Genomic DNA, 20,124 nt, shown 5'->3' with positions numbered 1-20,124 from the left:
AGATGAAGATTAATAAAATGCTGAATTCTGTAATTTCTTTCTAACTGATATTTAGCATCAATAAAAAGTGAGTATTTCTGAGGTCATCACAACTGCCACCCCCCTCCCCCAAGCCCTTGCAAGTGCCTAAGAAATAGCCTCTGAAGGATTCCCACCCACCCCCCTCCATTATCTGCTCCCTAACATATTACAAAGTCTTATCAACAGTAATATTAATATTATTTTCAGTATCAGAAAAAAACCAGTTGAGCAGCACAGGCAAAAATATATCTGCACTACGTTTCTGTCATTGCCAAAAATATACACATCTTTTCTTTATTAAAAAAAAAAAAAAAAAAAAAAACCACCAACAACAAAAACCCAAACAGAAACACACACACACACACACACAAAAATCCACACATGCAAAGAGACGGACAAGACATGAGCGTCAGGGAAAGCTGGAAGTGCCTTCTCCTGGCTCCAACCCCAGTGCAACTGAAACAGACACAGGCTTCATCTCTGCCCCTCTCCTGGCTGTCCCACTGGCCCCTAGGCCTTTGCCACCAAAGGCTCTGGGCAGGTGGGGACTCTTCAAGGTGAGAATCTAAGCATTGCCCACTGTACCCCGGTGGAAATAGCTGGTGGGTGAAGGGACAGTTGTTAAGTCAGTTTAAGCTTAAGTCTCCCCTGGTTGATGGGGTGGGGGTAGGGTGCAGGAAGTGGGCTGGCTAACTCTGGGAGGGAGATCTTCACTAAAGGAAGTGGCACTTTACCCTCCCTTGCCCTGTCCCCCAATCCCTGGGGCTCCCCTTGTGCCTGGGAAGCAGGACCAACTATAGGGTGAGGGAAGGGGAGCTCTGAGGAGCACACCATATGGGGTCTGGGGAAGGGAAGGCAGGATATTACCCTGATTCAAAGCCCTCAGCCCCCAGTTACTCTCCAATATTGGAGTACTGTTCTGGTTTTTGTTAACCATTCATGCCCCAGAAAGGGACCAAAGTTGGTGATGGGAGGGTGCAAATAAGAGCTGGGAGCTCCCCTTCTGAGCACTGCTCCTATCCCTGCCCTCGGCTGCCCCGTCGAGGGGGAGACAGACATACACACATGTACACGCACACACGCTCTCTGAGTCAGGCAGCTAGCTCCATCTCCCCACCCTCGGCACTCCTAAATCCAATAGTGCAAAAAGGGGCAGGGCTCCCAGGGGGCTGGGCCTCCCCCCTACCCAACCCCAACCCATCTCTGGGTTCCCCACAGAGGTGGAGAAGCCTGGGCTGAGTTTTAGGCCATCCTGACCCTTCCTCAGCCTCCTAGTTTGTGGGTTTTTACAAGCTCAGCTTGTGATCCTTGTTGAGGGGCAGGGGAAGGGGACTGGTGAGAAACAACAGTCCAAGGGATCCCTCCTGCCATCTGCCCAAGTTGGGAAGAAACTGCAGGTACAGTAGGACCACCCCTTCCTCCCTAATAGATTTCTACTCAAGAGCAGGCCCAGGGCCTGTCCCCCACTTCTCCCCACTCAAGTGCTGATCCATTTTATGTGGCGGGTCCAACCAACCCCCACTTATGCCATAGCCCACTTTGCTCTCTGGAGGACCTCAAATCATTAGCTGAGAGTAGGGGCTCCCAGGTCGGCTTGGAGCCTGTCCTCCCTCTGAGCCCCTCACAAAGGGTCTGTGCAGGAGGGAAAGGGGCAGACAGAAGGAGCTCCCCTCTCAGTCCCAGTCCTCCGCAGCAGGTGCGCCCCACACTCCCCAGGTCTCAGCACGCGCTCTGGGATGGGATTCTCCAGGGTCTGGGCACGAGTGCCTGCTCCAGGCTGGAACCCCCTCAAGCCAGGATTGCCCCTTCACTGAGGATCAGGAGGGGTATGGGTGGATTTAGCCTTTTTCCTGGTTGGCTGAGGCTCCTTTGTCAGCGGTCTAGAAAGAGAAGAAGGGAGTCTGGGGGTTGGGAGGTGTCTGGTCCTGATACCCATGTGAGAACAGCTTCTTGGGTCAAGAAAGCTTTTGTAGGGTGCAGTGAAGGAGCCCAGCTGAAGCTCCTGACGTGGGCTCTGGTGGGTGTACACTTAAGTCAACAATGTGTGTGTGGCTGGGGGTGAGGAGTGTTGCTCTGCACAAGGGTGCCTGGCTAAGCAGGCATGCCAGCCAAAGCCAGCACCCTGTCCTCTGCCTGCCCTCAGAGGAAGGAGGGAGGGCCTTTCTGGAAATGGCTCACCCAGAACATCATCTCGTTCTAGTCTGAGAGGAAATGGCCTTTTTTAATTGGTCTTCCCAGAGGAATGCTGTGTTCTAATTGGCCCTTTGACCATTAGTTCATGCTCAGAGTGCTTCTTTCTTGGATCTGTAGGGTACCTATGTGCTAGCAAAGGCCCTGGGGTCTGGAGCAGGGTGCTTTGCTGACCTAGGGGTCATTTCCTTTCTCCTTCTGATGATGTATCTGATGATGTACCTTCTGATGTGCCACCTCTGCCCACCCCGGAGTAGGAAGACAGGCCAGCCCCCAGACCCTTTACTCACCCCTCCTTTGGGGCCACTGCCACTGCTGTCTGCCCCGGACAGGCTGAGGAAGGGGTTGGTCTGAGCAGTCAGGACTGGAGGGCCGCCTGCTGCTGCTACTGCTGCGGCCGCAGCTGCTGCAGCCATGAGACTTGTGTTGTTGCTGAGGGCGGGAGCCACCAGGGCTCCAGCAGGCAGCAGGGGTGGGGCAGATGCTGTGGGCAGCAGGCCAGGAGTGCCTGTGGACAGCAGCGGGGTGGAGCTTCCTGCCAGCAGGCTGGCCATGGGCAGCTGGGAGCCCCCAGCCATCTGTAGCCGCTGCAGCTCCCGCTTCTGTTGGATCTGCTGGATCATCTGGTAGACAACAGTCTGGTGTTCCTGCAAGTAGGCCAGACTGCTCATTGGCCAGTGGTTCCCAAGGCCAGCTTGCCCTGCTTGGCCCAGGCCCCATCCCATCACAGTGGAGGCAGGAGATGGTCAAGGTTCTCTTGTCTCTAACTCCTCACTCTGGGCCTCAGTCTCCCCATCTGGACATGAAAGTGGTTGCACACCATCAGTGTTTGTCAAGTGGGGCAATACTGGCTAACCACAGGGCATTTAACATCCCTGGCCCCACCCTGCTGAGTAAGTCAGTTCTTCAGTCACTATGACAACGACAAATGCTCCCAGTGGCGGTAGGACTCCAAGTTGAGAAACATTAAACTAGGTCAATAGTTTTCAACTGCCCCTCTTTTTTGTTGTTGTCCCCCCCCCCCTCATTTAAGATTAATTTATTTTTGCTTTGAGTAGGCAAAGCCATTTTCAAGTATTTTGAAAACCAAAAAAACAATGTATCATGGTTCACTTTAGGAAATCTTGCTCCTACCCCTGTTCCCATCTGGCCCCAGTAGATAACCAGTTGAACTGGTTTCTTATGTCTTTTTCTAATGTTCCTTTACATGAAAATGATGATTATTGTTTATATATTTTCAACTCCCTCATTTTTGAAAGGCACAACTCATTTTCTCCAAAGGAAATCTTAGCAGAGCCCAACATACAAGACAGACCCCAAAGGAGCTGTTCTGGTTGAGGGGGTATCACCTGCTCGGCCACCGCTCCACACAGATGCTGAAGTTTCCCCCTGAAGATACTTGGGGCTGGACTTGGAAATGCTCAATAACTGAGGACTTGCCACCCCTTAGACCCGCTCTCACTAGGATGCGATCAGGGCCACTACGGCATACCTTCCCCAGTGTCTAGGGGGCCTGAGAGCAATCCCTATCCCCCCTGTCCCATGGGGGATGCTCCAGCCCTGGGTGCAATCTCAGCCCAGCCTGGGGCTGCCGTCCCTCCCCAGCCTGGCCTGAGGTGGGCCCTTCCAGCGAGCTGGGGGGGAGGTGGCCTGGGAAGGGAGGGCATTACCGGGGTCAGCTGTGGGGAGGCGAGGAGCTGCTGGAGCTGTTGGAGCTGCTGCTCTTGTTGCTGCAGGAGGTGTCTCTGCTGCTCGGTTAGGCTGAGGCAGGGGACAAAACACAGACCATGGGAAGGGACAGGGAAACACTCCTCCACCCCACACAAGTTCCCAGACTCCCTCAGACCTAAGTGAAGAGAGGCAGGGATGTGCAATTTTAGATTAAAGAGAAACAGGCTGAGCTCAGAGAGTACAGTGGGAGATAAGTGAGATGGAAGAACTTTTCCAGAAGGAAAACCTAGTGGGGTACAAGAAACAGACAGTTTTGTCCTAGAGAGTTGCCATCCAGAGGACACTCACATCTAATATCTAGGGAGTACCTGGGGCCAGGAGGTGACTAGATTCTATACCCTATAAGATCAGAGGACATTTTTCCTTTCGAGGGACTATGGGTGTTTGGGGGAGCCCCTCCCACAGCCAGCCTCCCCAGTCCCTTCCCCAGGCTGAGCTCTCCCTCACCTGTTGAGACAACCTGGCAGCTGCAGCGTGGGGGCCCCACCAGCCTGGCTCAAGCCTGCAGGGTTGGGGGCAGCAGCCCCATTCAACCCCCCCAGGAGGCCATTGAGAGGCAGAGCCCCACTTCCCGCCAGCCCCCCCAACAGCCCCTCAGCCATGGGCATAGCCCCCAGCCCCGCTGTCCCAGATGCCCGGCCCAGCCCATTCTGTGGCTGGGGCGGGAGTGAGGCAGGGGCCCCAGGCAGGGCCAGGGGCAGGGTAGCAGGGCTCTGCTGGAGCAAGGGCAGCGGTGGGGGCGTGCTGTGGAAGGACAGCGACGAGCTGCTGCGGCTGGGGCAGCCTGAGTGTGGGTCCTGGGGAGGGAGGGGGAAGGGAGGGGTCAGAGGGGCAGGGGGCCAGCATGACATTTCTGGCCCCCAACCCAGCACCCATCAACATTCTCATAGAGCACAGCCACCCCCACCTCAGCCCCAGGCAGAACAACCCAGGAGGAGGAAGCAAGGCCCATGGAATTAAGGCTAAGAATCCTAAATATCTTCACAAATCTTGTTTACAGACCACTTCCTGGGCGCCCAGCACCCATCACCACCCTTAATACTAAACATCAATGAGAGTAGTGAGCATCTCGTAAACCAGACCCAGGGTTCAATGCTTGACCTGTACTATCTCCTTCTTCCCATTTTATAGATGAACCACTGAGTCTTAGATAGGCTAAGTAATTCCACAGACAGCTAGGATGAAAGGCTCAGGTTCAAATCCTATGTCCACAATTCAATGGCTTGGGTGGCTCCTCTGCCTCAGTTATTCACTCATAACATGGGGTAACAGAAGTACCTATTCCGTAAATACTCTTCCACAGTGAAGACTAAACAAACCAATGCTTTAAAAGTCTCAGCACAGGACATGGCAAAGGGCAAATGTGCAATTAATTATTAGTTATTATGGTGATTATTACTGCCCAGGTCACACAGTAAGTGGCAGAGAGAACAAGAAAGTAGTTTGCTTGATTTCAATAATAACCACAACATAACAAAAGTAACTGCTACCCCAACCACCACCAATTACACAGGAATTCTTTTGTGTAAGGCACTGTAATAAACACTTCACAAATACTTCTCACAGAGACCTTCCCTAACCACCTTATGTCCACAGAAGAATCCCCCTCCTCCCATTCTTCCTCACAGCCCTCAAATTATTTCCGCTTTAGCACTTTTCCAGGTTTGTAATTATTGACTGTTTTCTTGGATTTCACCTATCTTAAGGAGCAAGACTGCATCCCTTTTGCTCACTGATTGCTTTGCCAGTACCTGGCAGTAAGTAGAGACCTCATAATTATTACTTATCTAATGAAGGAATGGAAGGATCAGTCAATTCATTGTCCAGCCAATCACTTCATTGTCCAGCCTCCAATAGCTCAGGGTGGACGCGGGACCAAGAAGCCATTGCACCTCCCCTCTCCTGCCCTTCCCCAGTTCTCCCGGTGGTGCCCACCTCTGAGGACGTGGACAGAGAGTTGTCCAGGCCGAGGCTGTTCTTCCCGGGAGGGCTCTTGCTGGTGCTCAAGGAATCACTGCTGCCGGCTGAGGGAGGGGGATCAGGGAAGGAGGTTGGGGCTGAAATCAGAGTGAGTTCCTACCACGGGCAGAGGGCCCCACTCCCGGGCTAGGTAGGCATGTTCCCCTTACCTTGGGGAGGCAGGCCGTAGGGCCCAGGGACAGGGCCATTGGCGGCAGGCAGGACGGCAGGCAGCGCAGGGAAGGGCACAGAGAGCTGCACATTGAGAATCTGCAGCCGCTCCTTCTTGGCTGTCAGGCTCAGGATCTGCTCCTGAAGCCGCTGGTTTTCCTTTTGCAGCGCGTGCAGCGCCTTCAGCATCTCCACGACTGCAGAAAGGGGGAGAGTACCTGAGCCCCACAGGCCTGGAGAGGTGGGGCGAGCGCTGGGGGTGGGGTCAGAGGGGCGAGGGCGGGGCCTGGCGGAGGAAATTCGAAGGAGACTAGAAGCGCAGGCTAGCCAGGCCTTGGACCCAGGAGCCGGAGGTGTGAGGCCCAGAGGCGGGGCCTGAGGCTCGGCTTGAGGTCTTGTGATTGGGCGGGAAGGGGCTGGCGGAAGTAAGGGCCCAATAGGGGCATGGGCCAGGAGTCCGGGAGGGCCAATGGCAGGGTGCAGAGGGTGTGGAGACTGGAAGAGGGCCTTGAAAGGGCTACAGGTAAGGCTGAGGTTGGCAAGAGTTAGGGCTGGGATGGGGCCGGGGGCCGGAACCTTAAATACGTTTGGGGACTTCAGGGAGAAGGGTGACAGAATCTGAGGGTTCTAGGACAGGTCTCCCAGCCCTGCTTCCCCTCTCCTCACTGTTGACGCCCGCCTCGCCATCGCCCTGCTTTTCCAGCAGCTGCTCCATGTTAGTCGTTCCGGGGGCCGCTGGGTCTAACTGGCCTCCCCCACAGGGTGCGGACGCTGTCTGGTCGAAAAGGGCAGGGAGGCTGCTGATGGGGGACCTAGGGTCATAAGGAAACACTGGGCTCAGGCTTACCTCCCACTCCAGTCCCCCTTCCCTCCCCACCTCAGGGGTTCCAGTCATCCCCTTCTGGACCCCACCCTCTTCGGGTACCCACTTCTCCGCCCCCTCCTCCGGGAGTGTCCCTCCTGCCCCGCTCCCAGCCCCTCCCCCAAGCCGCCGCCCCCTCCCTCACATGGAAGACAGACTCTCCTGGGGGGAGGTCCCCCGACACCGGAAGCTGCAGTCCTCCAGATCTGGCTCTTGGAAGGAGAAGGGGGGCAGGGATCAGCGGGGAAACAGTGCCAGTCGGCCTCACGGTCCCCATCTGGGAAGTGGGTGTGGGGTCTGGAACCTTACAGCAGACCCCTTTCCCCAGGATCTCCCAACCTCAGACTAGCTCATAAGGCGTTGAGAGCCCTGGCATGGAAACAGGCCCCTTGGGAGGTAAAGCCATGGATCTGGGCTCTTCCCTTCTCAAAGCAGAAAGACTCCTGCTGCCTGGCTACTTTCAGATCCACCTCCCAATTTCCTGGAAGCTTTAATGCTATAGAAATTTTGGGTCTAGACAGTCCTGGGTTGAATTTGGACCTGATACTTGCTCTGTGAATTTGGGCTTGAAACTAACCTCTAACTTAAGTGATTGTTATAAGGTAATAAATGTTAAGTGTTAAGCTGCATGCAGGAAGCCCTTAATAATTGTAGCTATTATGTTCTGTATGACTTTTTATATTCATGAACTCACAAATTAGATGGCAAAACCCTTGGTTGGGTCCTAGAATTCCGATTTGGGTTGGGAGAGGGCAAGTTACCCTACTGTGTCCTGTCTTGAATTCTGGATTCGGTTTCTTTAAGAAGGCCTACCTGAACTGGCAGCAGGGCGTTAGGACCCGCCCCCTAGCTGGCCAGGTGGTGTATCTGCACCAATCAGTTCTCTGGGGCTAGGTTGACTCTCCAGGGAGAGGGTGGGGCGCTTGAGACCTGCCTCTTTAACTCCTAGATACCCTGAGAGCAGGTTGCCCAGCGGGCGGGATCTCTGTAACCTCGGATCCCAAGGACTCACTAAGAGGCCAGCTGGGAGCTATACTTCGGCAGCAAAAGAACTGGGGTTAGAGTCAGGGGGCCAGATTTTGAGTTCTATTTGTGCCTTTCCCTGCTTCAACTGCCTTGAGTATTAATCTCACTTTCTCCTTCTGTGAGATGGAGCAGCCGTAATTCTTCCCTGACCTGCCCCAACCCCGCACCAGATTTTAAAGTGAAAGTGTACCCTGGGTTGTTGTGTAAAAACAGGTTTTTTTGCAGGGTGGGCAATGGCCAGAGGGAGGGGGCGGCCAGAAAGCCCTCCCATTCCTTTTCGGGGGTGACATGCAGGTGATGGGTGCCCCTCAGGCCTTTGGAAAGAAAAGAATGAGACTCACATACCTGTGTGGCTGCTCTCAGCTTGGGTAAGGAGGGGGTTAACAACACCCATGGGGGTTCCAAAGATGTGAGTAGAAGGGAGGCTAAATGTAGAGCCAGCCAGAGAAAACACCTGAGGGAAAGGAGGTAGAGTCCAGTCTGGAGATTATTCTTGGATCTAGGGCACAACTGTGCTTACTGGGTGGAGGGGACCAGGTGTGCTGGGGGAGAGAGGACCAGAGAGAGGGAGAAGTTCTGGTGATCAAGCCCAGTATCTTAAGTTCCCATGGAGGTCTGGGGTCTTTGGCAACCTAACCCCCACCTGCCCAGGGATGGAGGAGCCCAGGAGTAAGTCCTCACCTGAGTGGTGGAGATAGAAGCAGAAGAGGAGGGGAGGGTGCTGGTGAATGGGGAGCGGCTGAGACGGGGCAAGGCAGAGGTCCCAGGGGGCCCCAGCAGGCTGGAAGAAAGGGGGGTGCTGCAGACAGCCCTCAACATTCCACCACCATGGGAGATGGGGTCCTTATTACTGGTGTAGATGCCTACAGGCACAAGGACACAGAGGGAAGCATATAGTCACCACTCCCCCAAGCCCCTCCCCAAGGAGAACACTCCCTGGATCTGGCCACACACACCAGTCTAACCTCCTTGCTGCAAAGATGTCACTTCTTGCCTGGATATCTGCTTGACATGACTACTTATTAGACTGCCCTGGCCAGACCTGGGGAATTCCCAGCTTTTCTAATACCCCAACCAAATAGTTTTATGTCCTACTGACAATCTAACCCAATCTCTCCTTCTACAACCATGTGGAGGATGGGTATGGGGGAGTGTCTTAGAGGTGACTGTCACTTCTGTCCTTTATCTCTGTCCTTTGGAGTAGTTTCTATCACATTTCCTTCTAACTGCATGCTTATGCCTCTGTCCCATCACTAGCCTGGTTGGGCCTTCAGATACGAGGGTCACTAACCTGCCCCTAGCAGGGGGGACTCCAGGCTCAGGCTGGGCAGGCTCCCTGAAGGCCCAAAGGTGCGGGAGGCCAGACCACCCAGGCCGGAGCTGACCAGGGAACCTCCTGAGAAGGGTGAGGCAGCAGTGGCAGTAAAGCCAGCCAGCTGGGCACCAGGCAAGGAGGGAGCAGCTGGAGCCCCAGCACCCTCCTCATTCCGGCTGCCCTTGGGACGGCCTGGCCCATGTCGGCTCCTCTTGCTGGCTTTGTGCTTCTTCTCCTTCAGGCCTGTCTCAGGGGTCTCTTCAGCAGGTGCAGGGGCAGCACTCAGTGTGGGCATCCGCTTGTGGGTGCCTGCTGAGGTCCCGGACCCCGAGAGGTGGGGAGATTTATAGTCCCCAGGGGATGGGGCCCGGGCCCGGCCTGAGCTGGAGGTGGTGGTAGAGAAGCGCATGATGGGCCCAAAGCCAGAGAAGACCACCTTCTGCTCAAAGAGGTCAGCCTTGGGGGGCTCAGGGACTGAGGGAGACGGGGGAGCTGAAGGGGTGGGGGCTGTGGGCTTGGAGTACTTGTCCTCCTCTGGCTGTTCCAGCTTGGGGAAGGCAGAGAAGTCAGGGGAGCTCTGCAGGGACGAAACTGCACAGAAGGAAAACAGAGTTACAGCTGGATCCCAGACCCCTCACTCCCTCCCACTCCCAAAGTGCACTGGTGGGAGAGAGCTCTGGTCAGGGGCTGGGGAAGCCTGGCTTCCTGCCCCAGCTCTGCCACTGTCTCCATGTCCTGGGATGAGTGGCCCACCCCCACCAGCTTCCCCACTTATGATAAAGTAGGAGGGGAGGAGAGTTCCAGCTCAAAAGGAAAGGGTTGAGGGGAGGGTCTGGAGAAATATAACTTGTGGGGACCCCTTTTCTTTAATCTGAACCAATTTAAGAAGCAAATGAGATGCAAACCAATATGCAAAGGCCCTTGCTAGAAAAGCTCAGGGTCAAAGGCTGTCCCATTCCCAGCCTCCTTCAGGAGGCTCACCTGCCCTCACTCACCTGCAGGCTGGAAGGGCCCCCCAGAGGAGGAAGAAGAAGAGGAGGAAGAGGAGGAAGAGGCGGAGGTGAAACTGCTCACACCTTTCCCACTGCTCAGCTTCTTTCCCTTGTGACTCAGGCTATGGCTGGAAGACTTTTTCCCCTTTGAGTCCCTGCTGCTCTCAGAGGTCTCCTGAGTGCTGGCCTCATGGTGGGAGGAGGAGGAAGCTGAGGAGGAGACCTGAAGGAGGGAAGAGAGAGAAAGGCTTGAGACCAGCTACCAGGGCCTCGGTTCACCCTGACTTGGGAGTGGAGCAGGAGCACACCAGACCTGGGCTCTACTGGGAGGGAGAGGGCGGTGGGAGTCCCTAGACCAGGAAGATGGGGAGCAGCTGTGGAACTTCTGGGTGTGAGGAGGGGTGAGCACTCAGAACCCAAGAAGTTGTCTATCCTTCACCTCAGGTAGGAGAGAGATGAAAGCAGTCCCAGAGTCTGTACTGATATGCTCATTTGTTCATTCATTCATTTAAGAAATACTGGTTGAGCAATGGCCCACATACCAAGATGTCACAGGTTCGATTCCCAGTCAGAGCACATGACCAGGTTGTGGGCCCGATCCCCAGTGGGGGACGTGCAGGAGGCGGCCAATCAGTGTTCTCTCTCATCGATGTTTCTCTCTCTCCCTCTCTCTCTAAAATCAATAAAAAAAAAATTTTTTTTATCCTCACCCGAGGACACTTTAGAGTACACTTTTGCATTCATCTTCAGGGAGAGTGAGAGGGAGAGAGGGAGGAAGAGAGAGAAACATCGATGTGAGACACATCGACTGGCCACCACCCACAGGACCCCAACCAGGGCTGGGGACAAACTGCAACCAAGGTACATGCCCTTAGCAGGAACCAAACCCAGGTCTCCCTGGACCAACACTCTAACCGCTGAGCCAAACTGGCCAGGGGGAAAAAAAAATTTTTTTTTAAAGAAAGAAATACTTGCTAGACTTGTGCTGGGAAGTGGTATGGGCAGCAAGAGGGCTGCCCTGGCCGCATCCTTGGGCCCTCCAGTCACGACCATTCCTTCCCTGCTCACCTCAAGCTGCAGCCACCTGACCGACACCCTATTCCCTGGCCACTCCATGCCTTTCCTAGACAACCTGAGCTTACAGTGCCAAAACCTCTGCCAGAGAGCCTATTCTTACTCTTCTGGGAAAACTTCTCATCCTTAAAAATCCAGCTCAGAAGTTCCCTCTTTCATGAGGCCACCCTGGACACCTGGGGTGGAATAAGTCACTCTTTATTCTTATTTCCAGGGCACTGTGTAACCCCGTCAGCCATGTCAACAGTTGCCATACTATACTGAAATATACTGTCTCCATATCTGCGGCCCCTAGTAACCTCTCTGAGGGTGGCAGGGCAGGGTTGGAGGAGGATGGGCTCTGCCATTTACTGCCATGTTCACGTTGCATGATCTCTCAACCTCGCTGAGCTTTGGTGTCCTTGTGGGGCTAATTATGCCTATTTGGAGAGTTACGAGGAGCATAATGCCAGAAACATAGTGTGAGGTCAATAATGATGATTCTAATGGCTTTGGCTGCTATTAACATACTGCAGAGACAGTGTCTGCAGTGGTTAAGAGTCCAGGCCTTCAAATCAGACTGCATGGGTTCAAATCTTGACTCTGCAACTATCTAGCTGTTACTTCAAGGTAAATTACTTAACTTCTCTGTTTCTCCGTTTCTTCATTTATTAAATGGGGTTAATAAAATACCTTCTTCATTGGACTATTTTGAGAATTAAAGGAGGGAATCCCTACACACCCCATAGACTCCCCTGTTCCAGAAGAGAGGCTGGCATATGGTGACTGAGTTAGAGCTTTGCTACTGCCAGGGATGGCGCCGTTCCTCCTGGTGGACACCCTGCATTCAGTAACCGGCTGCTAAACCAACAAATGCGAGAGGATGGATGGGGGACTGAGAGCCACCCTGCACTGCCCTCCCTGGGGGGAGCCCTTGTCTCCTCTTCCTCTTTGTTCTTTTCAACAGCTGGAGTTCTGAAGGGAGCCAGATGTGGTTCTCAGAGCAAGGAAGAGGGGATAGGGGGAGGGGTAGCTAAAATGCTTGGGGGGGGGATGGGCAGAATGCTCCAACATGTCCAGGGAATACCCAGCCACTGGGGGAACTCCCAGAACTCTGGCCCTCTCTTTCCACCTGTCCGCAGGCCCCAGGGAAAGGTCAGAGGGCAGAGATGCCAAGCTTTTCCAGGTGAGTCCTAGAAAGCAGGGCAGGGAGAGGGTTACTGGGGCAGTTGCCACAGCAACATCCCCCTAGAAACCTGATATCTGAGCCTCCCGCTAGGATGCCCAGAGCTCTGCCAACCTCCTTAGGCAGTGCAAGTGAATGAAGCAATAATGGCAACAAGAGGAAGCAGTTTCTCCAGGCCCCTGTTCACCTTCCCTGGGGAGGGCAGGCAGGAGGGGCAGACAGGGCTGCTCTCTGGCTTGGATTAGAAACTCCCTAACCTCCAGTAGGGCCTGCCATTTGCTTATCCTGATGTTGCCTTCTGGAGACAGGCCTGACATACTATGCCTCTCCTGGGAAGGTGGGATGAGTGGGGGTTCAGGGTTTTGTCAGGGGGCCCGCTATGGGCTACACTTTCAGCCTCTCCAACATTCATAGAGTAGGATTTTGGTCAGGTCACAAGCTGTGGCGTCTTCTGACACGGGGAGAGGTGAAAGGGGAGGGATGAGAGAGAAGGGTCTTCTCTATCTCTGGGGAAGGGGCCCCATAGCTTGGAGAACTGACCTGAACACTGTATCTACAGACAAGAGCCCAGTGCTACGGCTCTGTGTCTGGACAGAGGCAGATGTGAACATCTGGCAGCCAGCAGGCAGGGTGGTACCCCTCATCCTACCCTGCTCTCCTGGTTGGTAAGTGATTGGTGGGGCTGAGGAGTAGAGGGGGTTGAGGTGGGCAGCAGAAGCACATTAACCTGAAACTGGGAGGTGCCCAGGTCTCTGGCTTACCCTGGCCCCTCAGACCTTGCCCTCCCACCGCCGTGGCCATCCCTCCCAGGTGTGGGCAGCAGTACCTTGTCAGCAGTGGGGACCACGGGTGGGGTGAGGATGCTGGGGGGTGACTCAGGCCGCTTCTTGTGCTTCTGTTTAAGGCGTTCCTTGTCTTTTCGACTCTGGGGAAGGACATGTGACCAGGTATTGGTGTTGGGGGATATTTGGGGTGAAGATGACATGTGCATGTGGGCAGTGGACCCTTCTCAGAGATGGACTTTGTGGATGTCATCTTCCCCATGGAGGGACGGGGGCACTCTGGCTGGACAGGACTGGTTCAAGCAGGTTCCTCTAAGAGCCAACAGCCCCTCATCCTTTCTGTCTGCTAAAAATAGCCTATCCCATTATCACACCAGTGACACAGAGCACCACACACATGAGCATGCACCTCAAGGGTGTCCACCAGGGATGTGGAGCTGTGCAGAGGGATGGGAGCCAGGCACACTTAGACACGAGGCACAAGAAGACGCAGGCATGTACACTTACAAACTGGGTTGATGTATGCTAACGTGCAGGGCCATGTGTTGGGGCTACAGGAACACTGTCATGTCATGGGAGGACACTGGAGGCACCACACAAACACAAAGAGCCCCAGAGAAGCCAGGCCTTCACCTCACCCTCTGTGACCCTCACATATCACTTCCTCAGCCCTTCCCTGCCCTCAGTAGCCTCATGGGAAGGAAGGGGGCTGGCCCCAAAGCCTTGGGGGCACCTTGTGGTGGCTTCTTGAAAGAGGTGTGAGTTTGTGAGTGTCGCAGGATAGGTAGAGGGAGAAGACTTTTACCTTCTTCTGTCCCCTCTCATGGTGGGAAGGGTGCTTCTCCTGCTGGGTGGATGGTGAGGCTGACCGGCTTCTCCGGCCAGTGATGAAGCCACTGCCACCTCCCCCTGTGCTGCTGCCTCCTCCTCCTGCTCCTCCACCTCCCCCACTGGTGTGCCGGGAAGTCTTCTGGGGAGAGAATCAAGAGGAGTGGCCAAACTCTCCTCTCATTAGCTTAGAAAAGGTTCCTGAAGGTCAAGTAATCCTGGGGGCCAGTCCCCCTGTCCTGCCCATCACTAAGAGGACCTTGTGTTCTTAATGATGCTCGGCTTAACAGAAGGGCATTCCTTCCAGCTTCCCCAGCTTGTCCAGTGCACAGATTTGGGGCAACTGAGGCCCAGAAGAGACAGCTGTTCTAGCTGCAGCAAGGCATGCCCAGGTCCTTGCTCTCTACCCACCTCTTTCCCCAGTGCCCTCTTAGCCCATGGCAGGAAGCCTGAGCCAAGGCCCATCTCTGCCTCGTCTCCAGGGGTAGAGGACCCTTGTGGGAGCCCCTGTTCCTCTGCACTCCACAGCCCATCCTCCCCTCCAGACACTTCCCCCCAGCCCTCAGCACTTCTCCCTTGTTCCAAGCCCTCCCCCTCCACCAAACAGTGGTTCCTTCTGTCCCAAAGGACTGCTGCCCTTAAGGGGAGGAGTAAACATCCACAGCAAGAACCCAATGACCCTTATGCCACCTCTCCTCCCAGCCAGGGCCTGCCCCTTCCTTCCTTCACTGCTAATAGACTCCCTACCATCCAGTGTGAAGGTTTCACTTGTCCCAGACTTGCAGCTGCTCCCTCTAAGGTCACCCACCACCTCCCAATTGCCTAATCCAAGGACTAATTTCAGACCTCATCTGACCCAATCACTCCCCGGGGCACTGTTCTTATCATGCTAAGCTCTTAAGACTCTTCCATTCATGGTTCCCTTCACACCTTGACCAATCCTACCCTGATGGGCACCTATGGATTCCAGCCCCAGCCTTGTGCACCTGGGACTGGCACTATCACCCTGCCTGGGGGGTCTGACAGCCACCAAACCTAAACATTCCCACTTGGCACCTCCTAGAAACCAAACCGACCTCCCTACCTTGTCCTAAGTCATTATCAAACCCTGAAACCACGGTGACCAGATAACTTATGATCCAAATCAGGACACAGTTGAAAATGAAAGAGGGACTATTAGTAATTACACCAGGGCAATAGGCACAAACTGGGACTGTCTGGGGTAGACCAGGACAGATGTTAACCCTACACAAGCCTTCTGCACCCCGTTCACAGCACCGGCAGGTGTTCAAGCCCCACCCACCCAGCACTGAGAGCCTGGGTCCTACCTGCCACCCTTAACTCCTTTCTCAGCTACCCCTACACATAGGCAAGTCTACCTAGAAATGTTCTAGAGTCCAGCCTCATCCCTCCATTCCCTCCTTCTGCATCTGTCTCCTAGCCACCAGCCTAGGATTCAGCTTCTGGGTGCCTGCCAGGGTAATCTTACCTAAAAAAACAAATCTGATCATGTTACCCTCCTGCTTACAAGTAGCCTTATAAGCCTGTGGCCTGGGAGTGAGGTCCAAGCTGCAATCCTAGTCGGGCCACAGCCTACCTCTCCAGGACACCCCACATCTTCTGGAATATGCAGGTCTTCCCACAGACATGACATAGTACCCCTCCTTCAACCTCTCCTTGTCTCCCTGAAGCCTGGAGTAGGATACCCAGCTCTAGCCCTGCATGAGCTTTCTTTGCCTCATCTTCTGCTTCATCCCCACCAAACACCCAGTTCTGCTGCTCACAAAATTCTTTCTTCTCTCAGGATTGGTTCTATGCCAGTCCCTCTGCCTGGGGTTCCTTTCTCTCTGTCTTTGCTTGGCAGGCTCCCGAGAAGCTTTCAAATCAGAGTGCCTGTTTGAACCTCATACATGCAGTAAGGTAAGTTACATAGCCTCTGTGGGTCTTAGTTTACTCATCTGTGAAATGGGAAAATATAGTACATCTAGTTCTTAGGGTTGTTGGCAGGATCATACAAAATAATGCATGTAAAGAAATTGGTACAGAGGCTGGGGCACAGTAAGCCTCCACCCCTACCCCCACCCCATGTTGGCTCTTATTGTTCCCACTTCCATCAGCTTCTGTGCTACCTCTTCCTTGAAGCCTCCCAGACTGACAGGCAGGGTCTGAGCTCTGTTTCTTGGGTAGACTGCTTGGTTTATCTCTTATTCACACCTCAGGCTATACTTCAATTTATTTTTCATTCAATGACTAGTTCCTCAAGGGCAGGGACTGGGCTTCTTCCATCTCTGTCTTCTCAGCACCAGGCACCAGCCTGGCCCAGAGCCCATGCCCTCTACACCATGGCTGATTGACCCACTCAGGCCCTGGCAGATGAGACTCACCATCTTGCTGAAGTGGTATTTGCAGTAGCCGCAGTACTTGACATTGTCAACCTCCAGCACTTCTTCTTCACACAGCAGGCCTGCCATTTGGGCACTAACCAAAAGAGGTCAGCCTGAGAAGGGTGTGGCCACAAAGCAGACCAGCCTCGTCCCTTCTACCCTCCTGGATGCCTGCTGGGGCAAAGGCAATATGACCCAAGGAAAGCACTGTCATGATCACTGAAGAGACAGCCGCTAGGATGAGCCCATTGGGTGGCCATCCATGGTGAACTTCCCAGGGGGTTGGTACAGCTGGTCTGGGATCCCAGAGAACCCTGGAGCGGGAGATTTAGGGGCAGGTAGGGGTCTCACCAGGTGACATGGAAAGCTTGTCGACATCCATGGCGGTTACAGGTCATGCAGGCTCCCGAAGCTGCCTTGCTCTCCCGGCCCTGCTCCTCGCAGATGTAACATGTCTGCAGGACACAGTGCAATCGTCCCTTCCTCCCTTCCATCCTTTCCCATTATCCTCGGTTAGTGCTAGCCAACAGAACTTTCTGTGACGACGGGAATGTTCGATGCTGCACTATCCAGTACAGCAGCTATGAACCACATGGACTACTGAGCACTTGAAATGTGGCTGAGGAACTGAATTTTGAATAGTTTTTAATTTTAATTTACATAACCACATATGGCTGATGGCTACTATAATGGATAGCAAAGTCCTTGGATGGTGAGCCCTGTAAGGCCAGGACTGTGTCTGCCATGCTCACTGGTGAGCTTATTCCCACCCTGACTAGAGCCTGGAGTCCGCAAAGCTGGCTCCTTCTCATCCTCCAGGTCTTAGCCTAGATGTCTCTTTCCTTTACCACTTTATTTAAAGAAAGCCCCCCCCCAAAGAGGTATTCTTTATTTTCTTCATAGCACTTACCACAAATTGCATTTACTTTATTTGCCTGTTTATTGATATTTACAGTCTCCCCACACAAAAGTGTGAGTTCCATGGGGTAGGGAGCACATCTGTCTTGATGAATACTGAACACTGCGCCTGGGGGTACCTTGCCCCAGGTCTGACACATAGTAAGCACTCAATAAAATGTGTTCAGTGCATGAACAAATGAACTGCTTGCTAAGGTCTACCCTCTGGCAGTACTTGAATTCCAGAGTATGAGCATGTCTGTCAGTGAAAGGTGCCTACTCACTTCCTGAGTTCCCTGAAAGTGTCTGTTGGGCAGAATCAAATTACACTGGATAGAGAGGTGGAGGGACCCAGCTAGGGAGGGGACTAGTACGAGGGCACGGCAGGGGCCGCTGACCTTGTTGAAGCGATCATGAGGCACATACTGCAGCACGATGGGCTCCATGGTGAGCACGTTGGCAAACTGCACCTCAGGGATGTAGAGGGCACACACCACGTGGGCCCAACCTGGGGCAGTGCAGGGCAGGCCTCAGGGGCTATGGCAAGCCCGAGACCCTGACCCCTCACAGCCCCATACTGCATACAGTCCCCTCCTCCATGGCCTTCCCATCAGTGTTCAGTGCCAGCTGGGAAAGAGAAATCGAGCACCCCCCCACAGACACACACACTCAAGCCTCCCAGACCCTGCTCCGGGGGCCTTGCTGAGCTCAGCAGATGAGCCCTGGAGCTCAGGCCCCCCCCTCACCTCCATTGTCAGTCCTCTTCAAAGCCCCGTCTTTGTGTGGGCACAGCTCACACCTCTGCCAATGCAAGGGGCACAGGAATTGAGGGTCTTTCCAAAAGGGGTGGGAATCTGAACTACCCCCCCCAACACATTCAAAGGGCCCCAGGAGGCAATGATAAGGGGGAATGAGTTGTCTATGGGGGAATGAGTTGGGGTATAGAGGAAACTGGACTGGCCACAAGCTGGTATTTGTTGAAGATGGGTGATGGGAACATAAGGTTCCTTATAGTATTCCCTCTACTTTTGTACAGGTTGGAAACTTTCCATAATAAAAAACTCAAACAAACAGGCAAACAAAAATGAAAGGCCCCTTGCCTGAGATGAGGCAGAGTGAGGGATAAGCTGAAGGCAAGATGGGGTTGGTGACAGGTGTGCAGGAAACAGGAAGTCCTTAGTGACAGACCCACCCTAGTCTCATGTTCCGAGTCCCCTAGCTTAACCAGGGGAGATGCTCAGGTGTATGGGTGGGAAGAGGGAGGGGAGTCTCAAACTCACCACCCTGGCTGCTCGCTCCTGAGATTCACATTTCCGGCAAAACCAGGGTCCTGTTGGCACCTGGACGATGCCATAGCAAGCTGGGGGTGGGGGGAGGAGAGTCACTGAACAAATCTGTCAGCAGTGGCCTTTCCCAGAGTAATTGGGGGAAGGGGTTGACTCTAAAGGACTACAATCAGTTCCAGTAGGGGGGGCTGCTCCCCTGTCTGGGGGTCACTCACTAGCCAGCAGGACCACAAAGAATGTCCAATAGCGACAGGCCAGCCTTCAACCACACAACCAAGCACTCCAAGCAGGGACAGGAAGTCTGAGTCCTTGACCTTAAACTCTATAAGACCCTTCCCTATGCCCTCTCTGGACCTGTTTCCCAGCTTCTGCTGGAGATCAACAGAAAAAACTAGAGGGACAACATTACCATAGTCAAACACATTTGTGTTGTGTGTGTGTGTGTGTGAGAGGGGGGCATTTCTTAAAGGGCCAGTAAGGGAAGAGGCGAAAAGTCGGGGGTCCAGGGACCTCACTTCTGCCTCTAACTATAACAGGGCAGGTCAAAAGTCAAGGCCGAGGACAAATGACAAACAGGTAACCTATAGGAGAGTGGCAGGAAGAGCCCACAGCAACAGCCTTAAGGGCTGTCCCAGGAAGGGGGAGGGGGGCAGCTGGCTGTGCCAGACAGGCGGGAGATGCCAGCCTGCGCCCTCAGCAAGATTCCTCAAGGAGTTAACTCCCGAACCATGTGCTGCTGGGGGAAACTCCAAACCTCCCTCTTCTCGATTCCGGGCCCCCTGCACAACCTCTCTCCTATCCAAAGCTCTTTCCTGGAGGATTTTAGGAGTCCCCTCTCCCCTGGGACCCTTCTCCTCTCTTCCCAATACGCTCCTCCCAGTATCCGGAAGCGGGAGGAGTAATGACTCCCCCTTGACCTCTCCCTCCCGGAGCCGGGACCAAAATAACCGGGCAGGAGGGGACACCTCGTAGGTAAACATTCCCGCAACAGCCCCGACACTGGCGGTTCCAGGCGCGGAGAGTGCACTCATTGCCCCCTAGACTGTCTCCAAACTCCCTCAACTTGGGGTGGGGGGCGCGGGACTGGAACAATAGGCTAGAAAACAATGCCTGACCCGGTCCTCCAGGACAGGGCGGGGGGAGCCCCCCGACGCCTCCCTTCCCTTCAGGTGGGGTGGGGGAGGGGCGCCCGAGCCCCGGGAGGTCTCCGGAGGGCGCGGCCGAGGGCGCCCTGAGCGCGCCGCCCCCGGAGTCCCGCCGCCCCCCACGGGCCACCCCCGTACCTTGGTGGACAGCCACGCTGCACGCGTGCCCATCACAGTAGACCAGCGGATTCTCGGCCCAGCCCCTCTCGTCCGAACATACGCAGCAGCCTCCTACCATCTCCTTCATACTCCCATGAGCTCCCTCCGGGGCTGGGGCGGGGGGCCGGCCGGCGGGG

The 20,124-nt window shown here is 54.5% G+C and overlaps 1 protein-coding gene across 2 annotated transcripts; it reads right to left on the bottom strand.

Annotated features, from left to right (window-relative positions):
• Window positions 1-349: 349 nt before the first annotated feature.
• Window positions 350-20,106, bottom strand: MLLT6 (MLLT6, PHD finger containing). 2 transcript variants are annotated; one of them, XM_036268555.1, is made up of 20 exons: window positions 19,967-20,106; window positions 18,678-18,757; window positions 18,144-18,198; window positions 17,796-17,905; window positions 16,852-16,955; window positions 16,501-16,594; window positions 14,094-14,258; window positions 13,333-13,431; window positions 10,271-10,490; window positions 9,252-9,866; window positions 8,642-8,823; window positions 8,306-8,414; window positions 7,080-7,146; window positions 6,739-6,884; window positions 6,072-6,269; window positions 5,878-5,966; window positions 4,390-4,739; window positions 3,882-3,972; window positions 2,502-2,858; window positions 350-1,901 (listed from the first exon to the last, which is right to left on the bottom strand). In XM_036268555.1, the coding sequence occupies exons 1-20, from the start codon at window positions 20,073-20,075 to the stop codon at window positions 1,860-1,862; spliced, it is 3,282 nt and encodes a 1,093-aa protein (XP_036124448.1). In that variant the 5' UTR covers window positions 20,076-20,106; the 3' UTR covers window positions 350-1,859. The 2 variants fall into 2 exon arrangements, with proteins under 2 accessions (XP_036124448.1, XP_036124449.1); XM_036268556.1 differs by having other exon boundaries at window positions 10,352-10,490.
• Window positions 20,107-20,124: the final 18 nt, after the last annotated feature.

This window comes from Molossus molossus, unplaced genomic scaffold, assembly GCF_014108415.1.
Source record: "Molossus molossus isolate mMolMol1 unplaced genomic scaffold, mMolMol1.p scaffold_m16_p_19, whole genome shotgun sequence".
In the NCBI taxonomy this organism is placed as follows: domain Eukaryota; kingdom Metazoa; phylum Chordata; class Mammalia; order Chiroptera; family Molossidae; genus Molossus; species Molossus molossus.
This window is presented reverse-complemented; position numbering and strand designations above follow the sequence as displayed.

Excerpts from the sequence above, each read along its gene's own strand:
- MLLT6 (XM_036268555.1), bottom strand. The coding sequence starts at position 20,075 with ATGAAGGAGATGGTAGGAGGCTGCTGCGTATGTTCGGACGAGAGGGGC. Across the intron at positions 6,885-7,079 it reads CAGGAGAGTCTGTCTTCCAT|GTCCCCCATCAGCAGCCTCC; the intron begins GTGAGGGAGGGG and ends TTATGACCCTAG. Across the intron at positions 5,967-6,071 it reads CTACGGCCTGCCTCCCCAAG|CCGGCAGCAGTGATTCCTTG; the intron begins GTAAGGGGAACA and ends CCCCTCCCTCAG.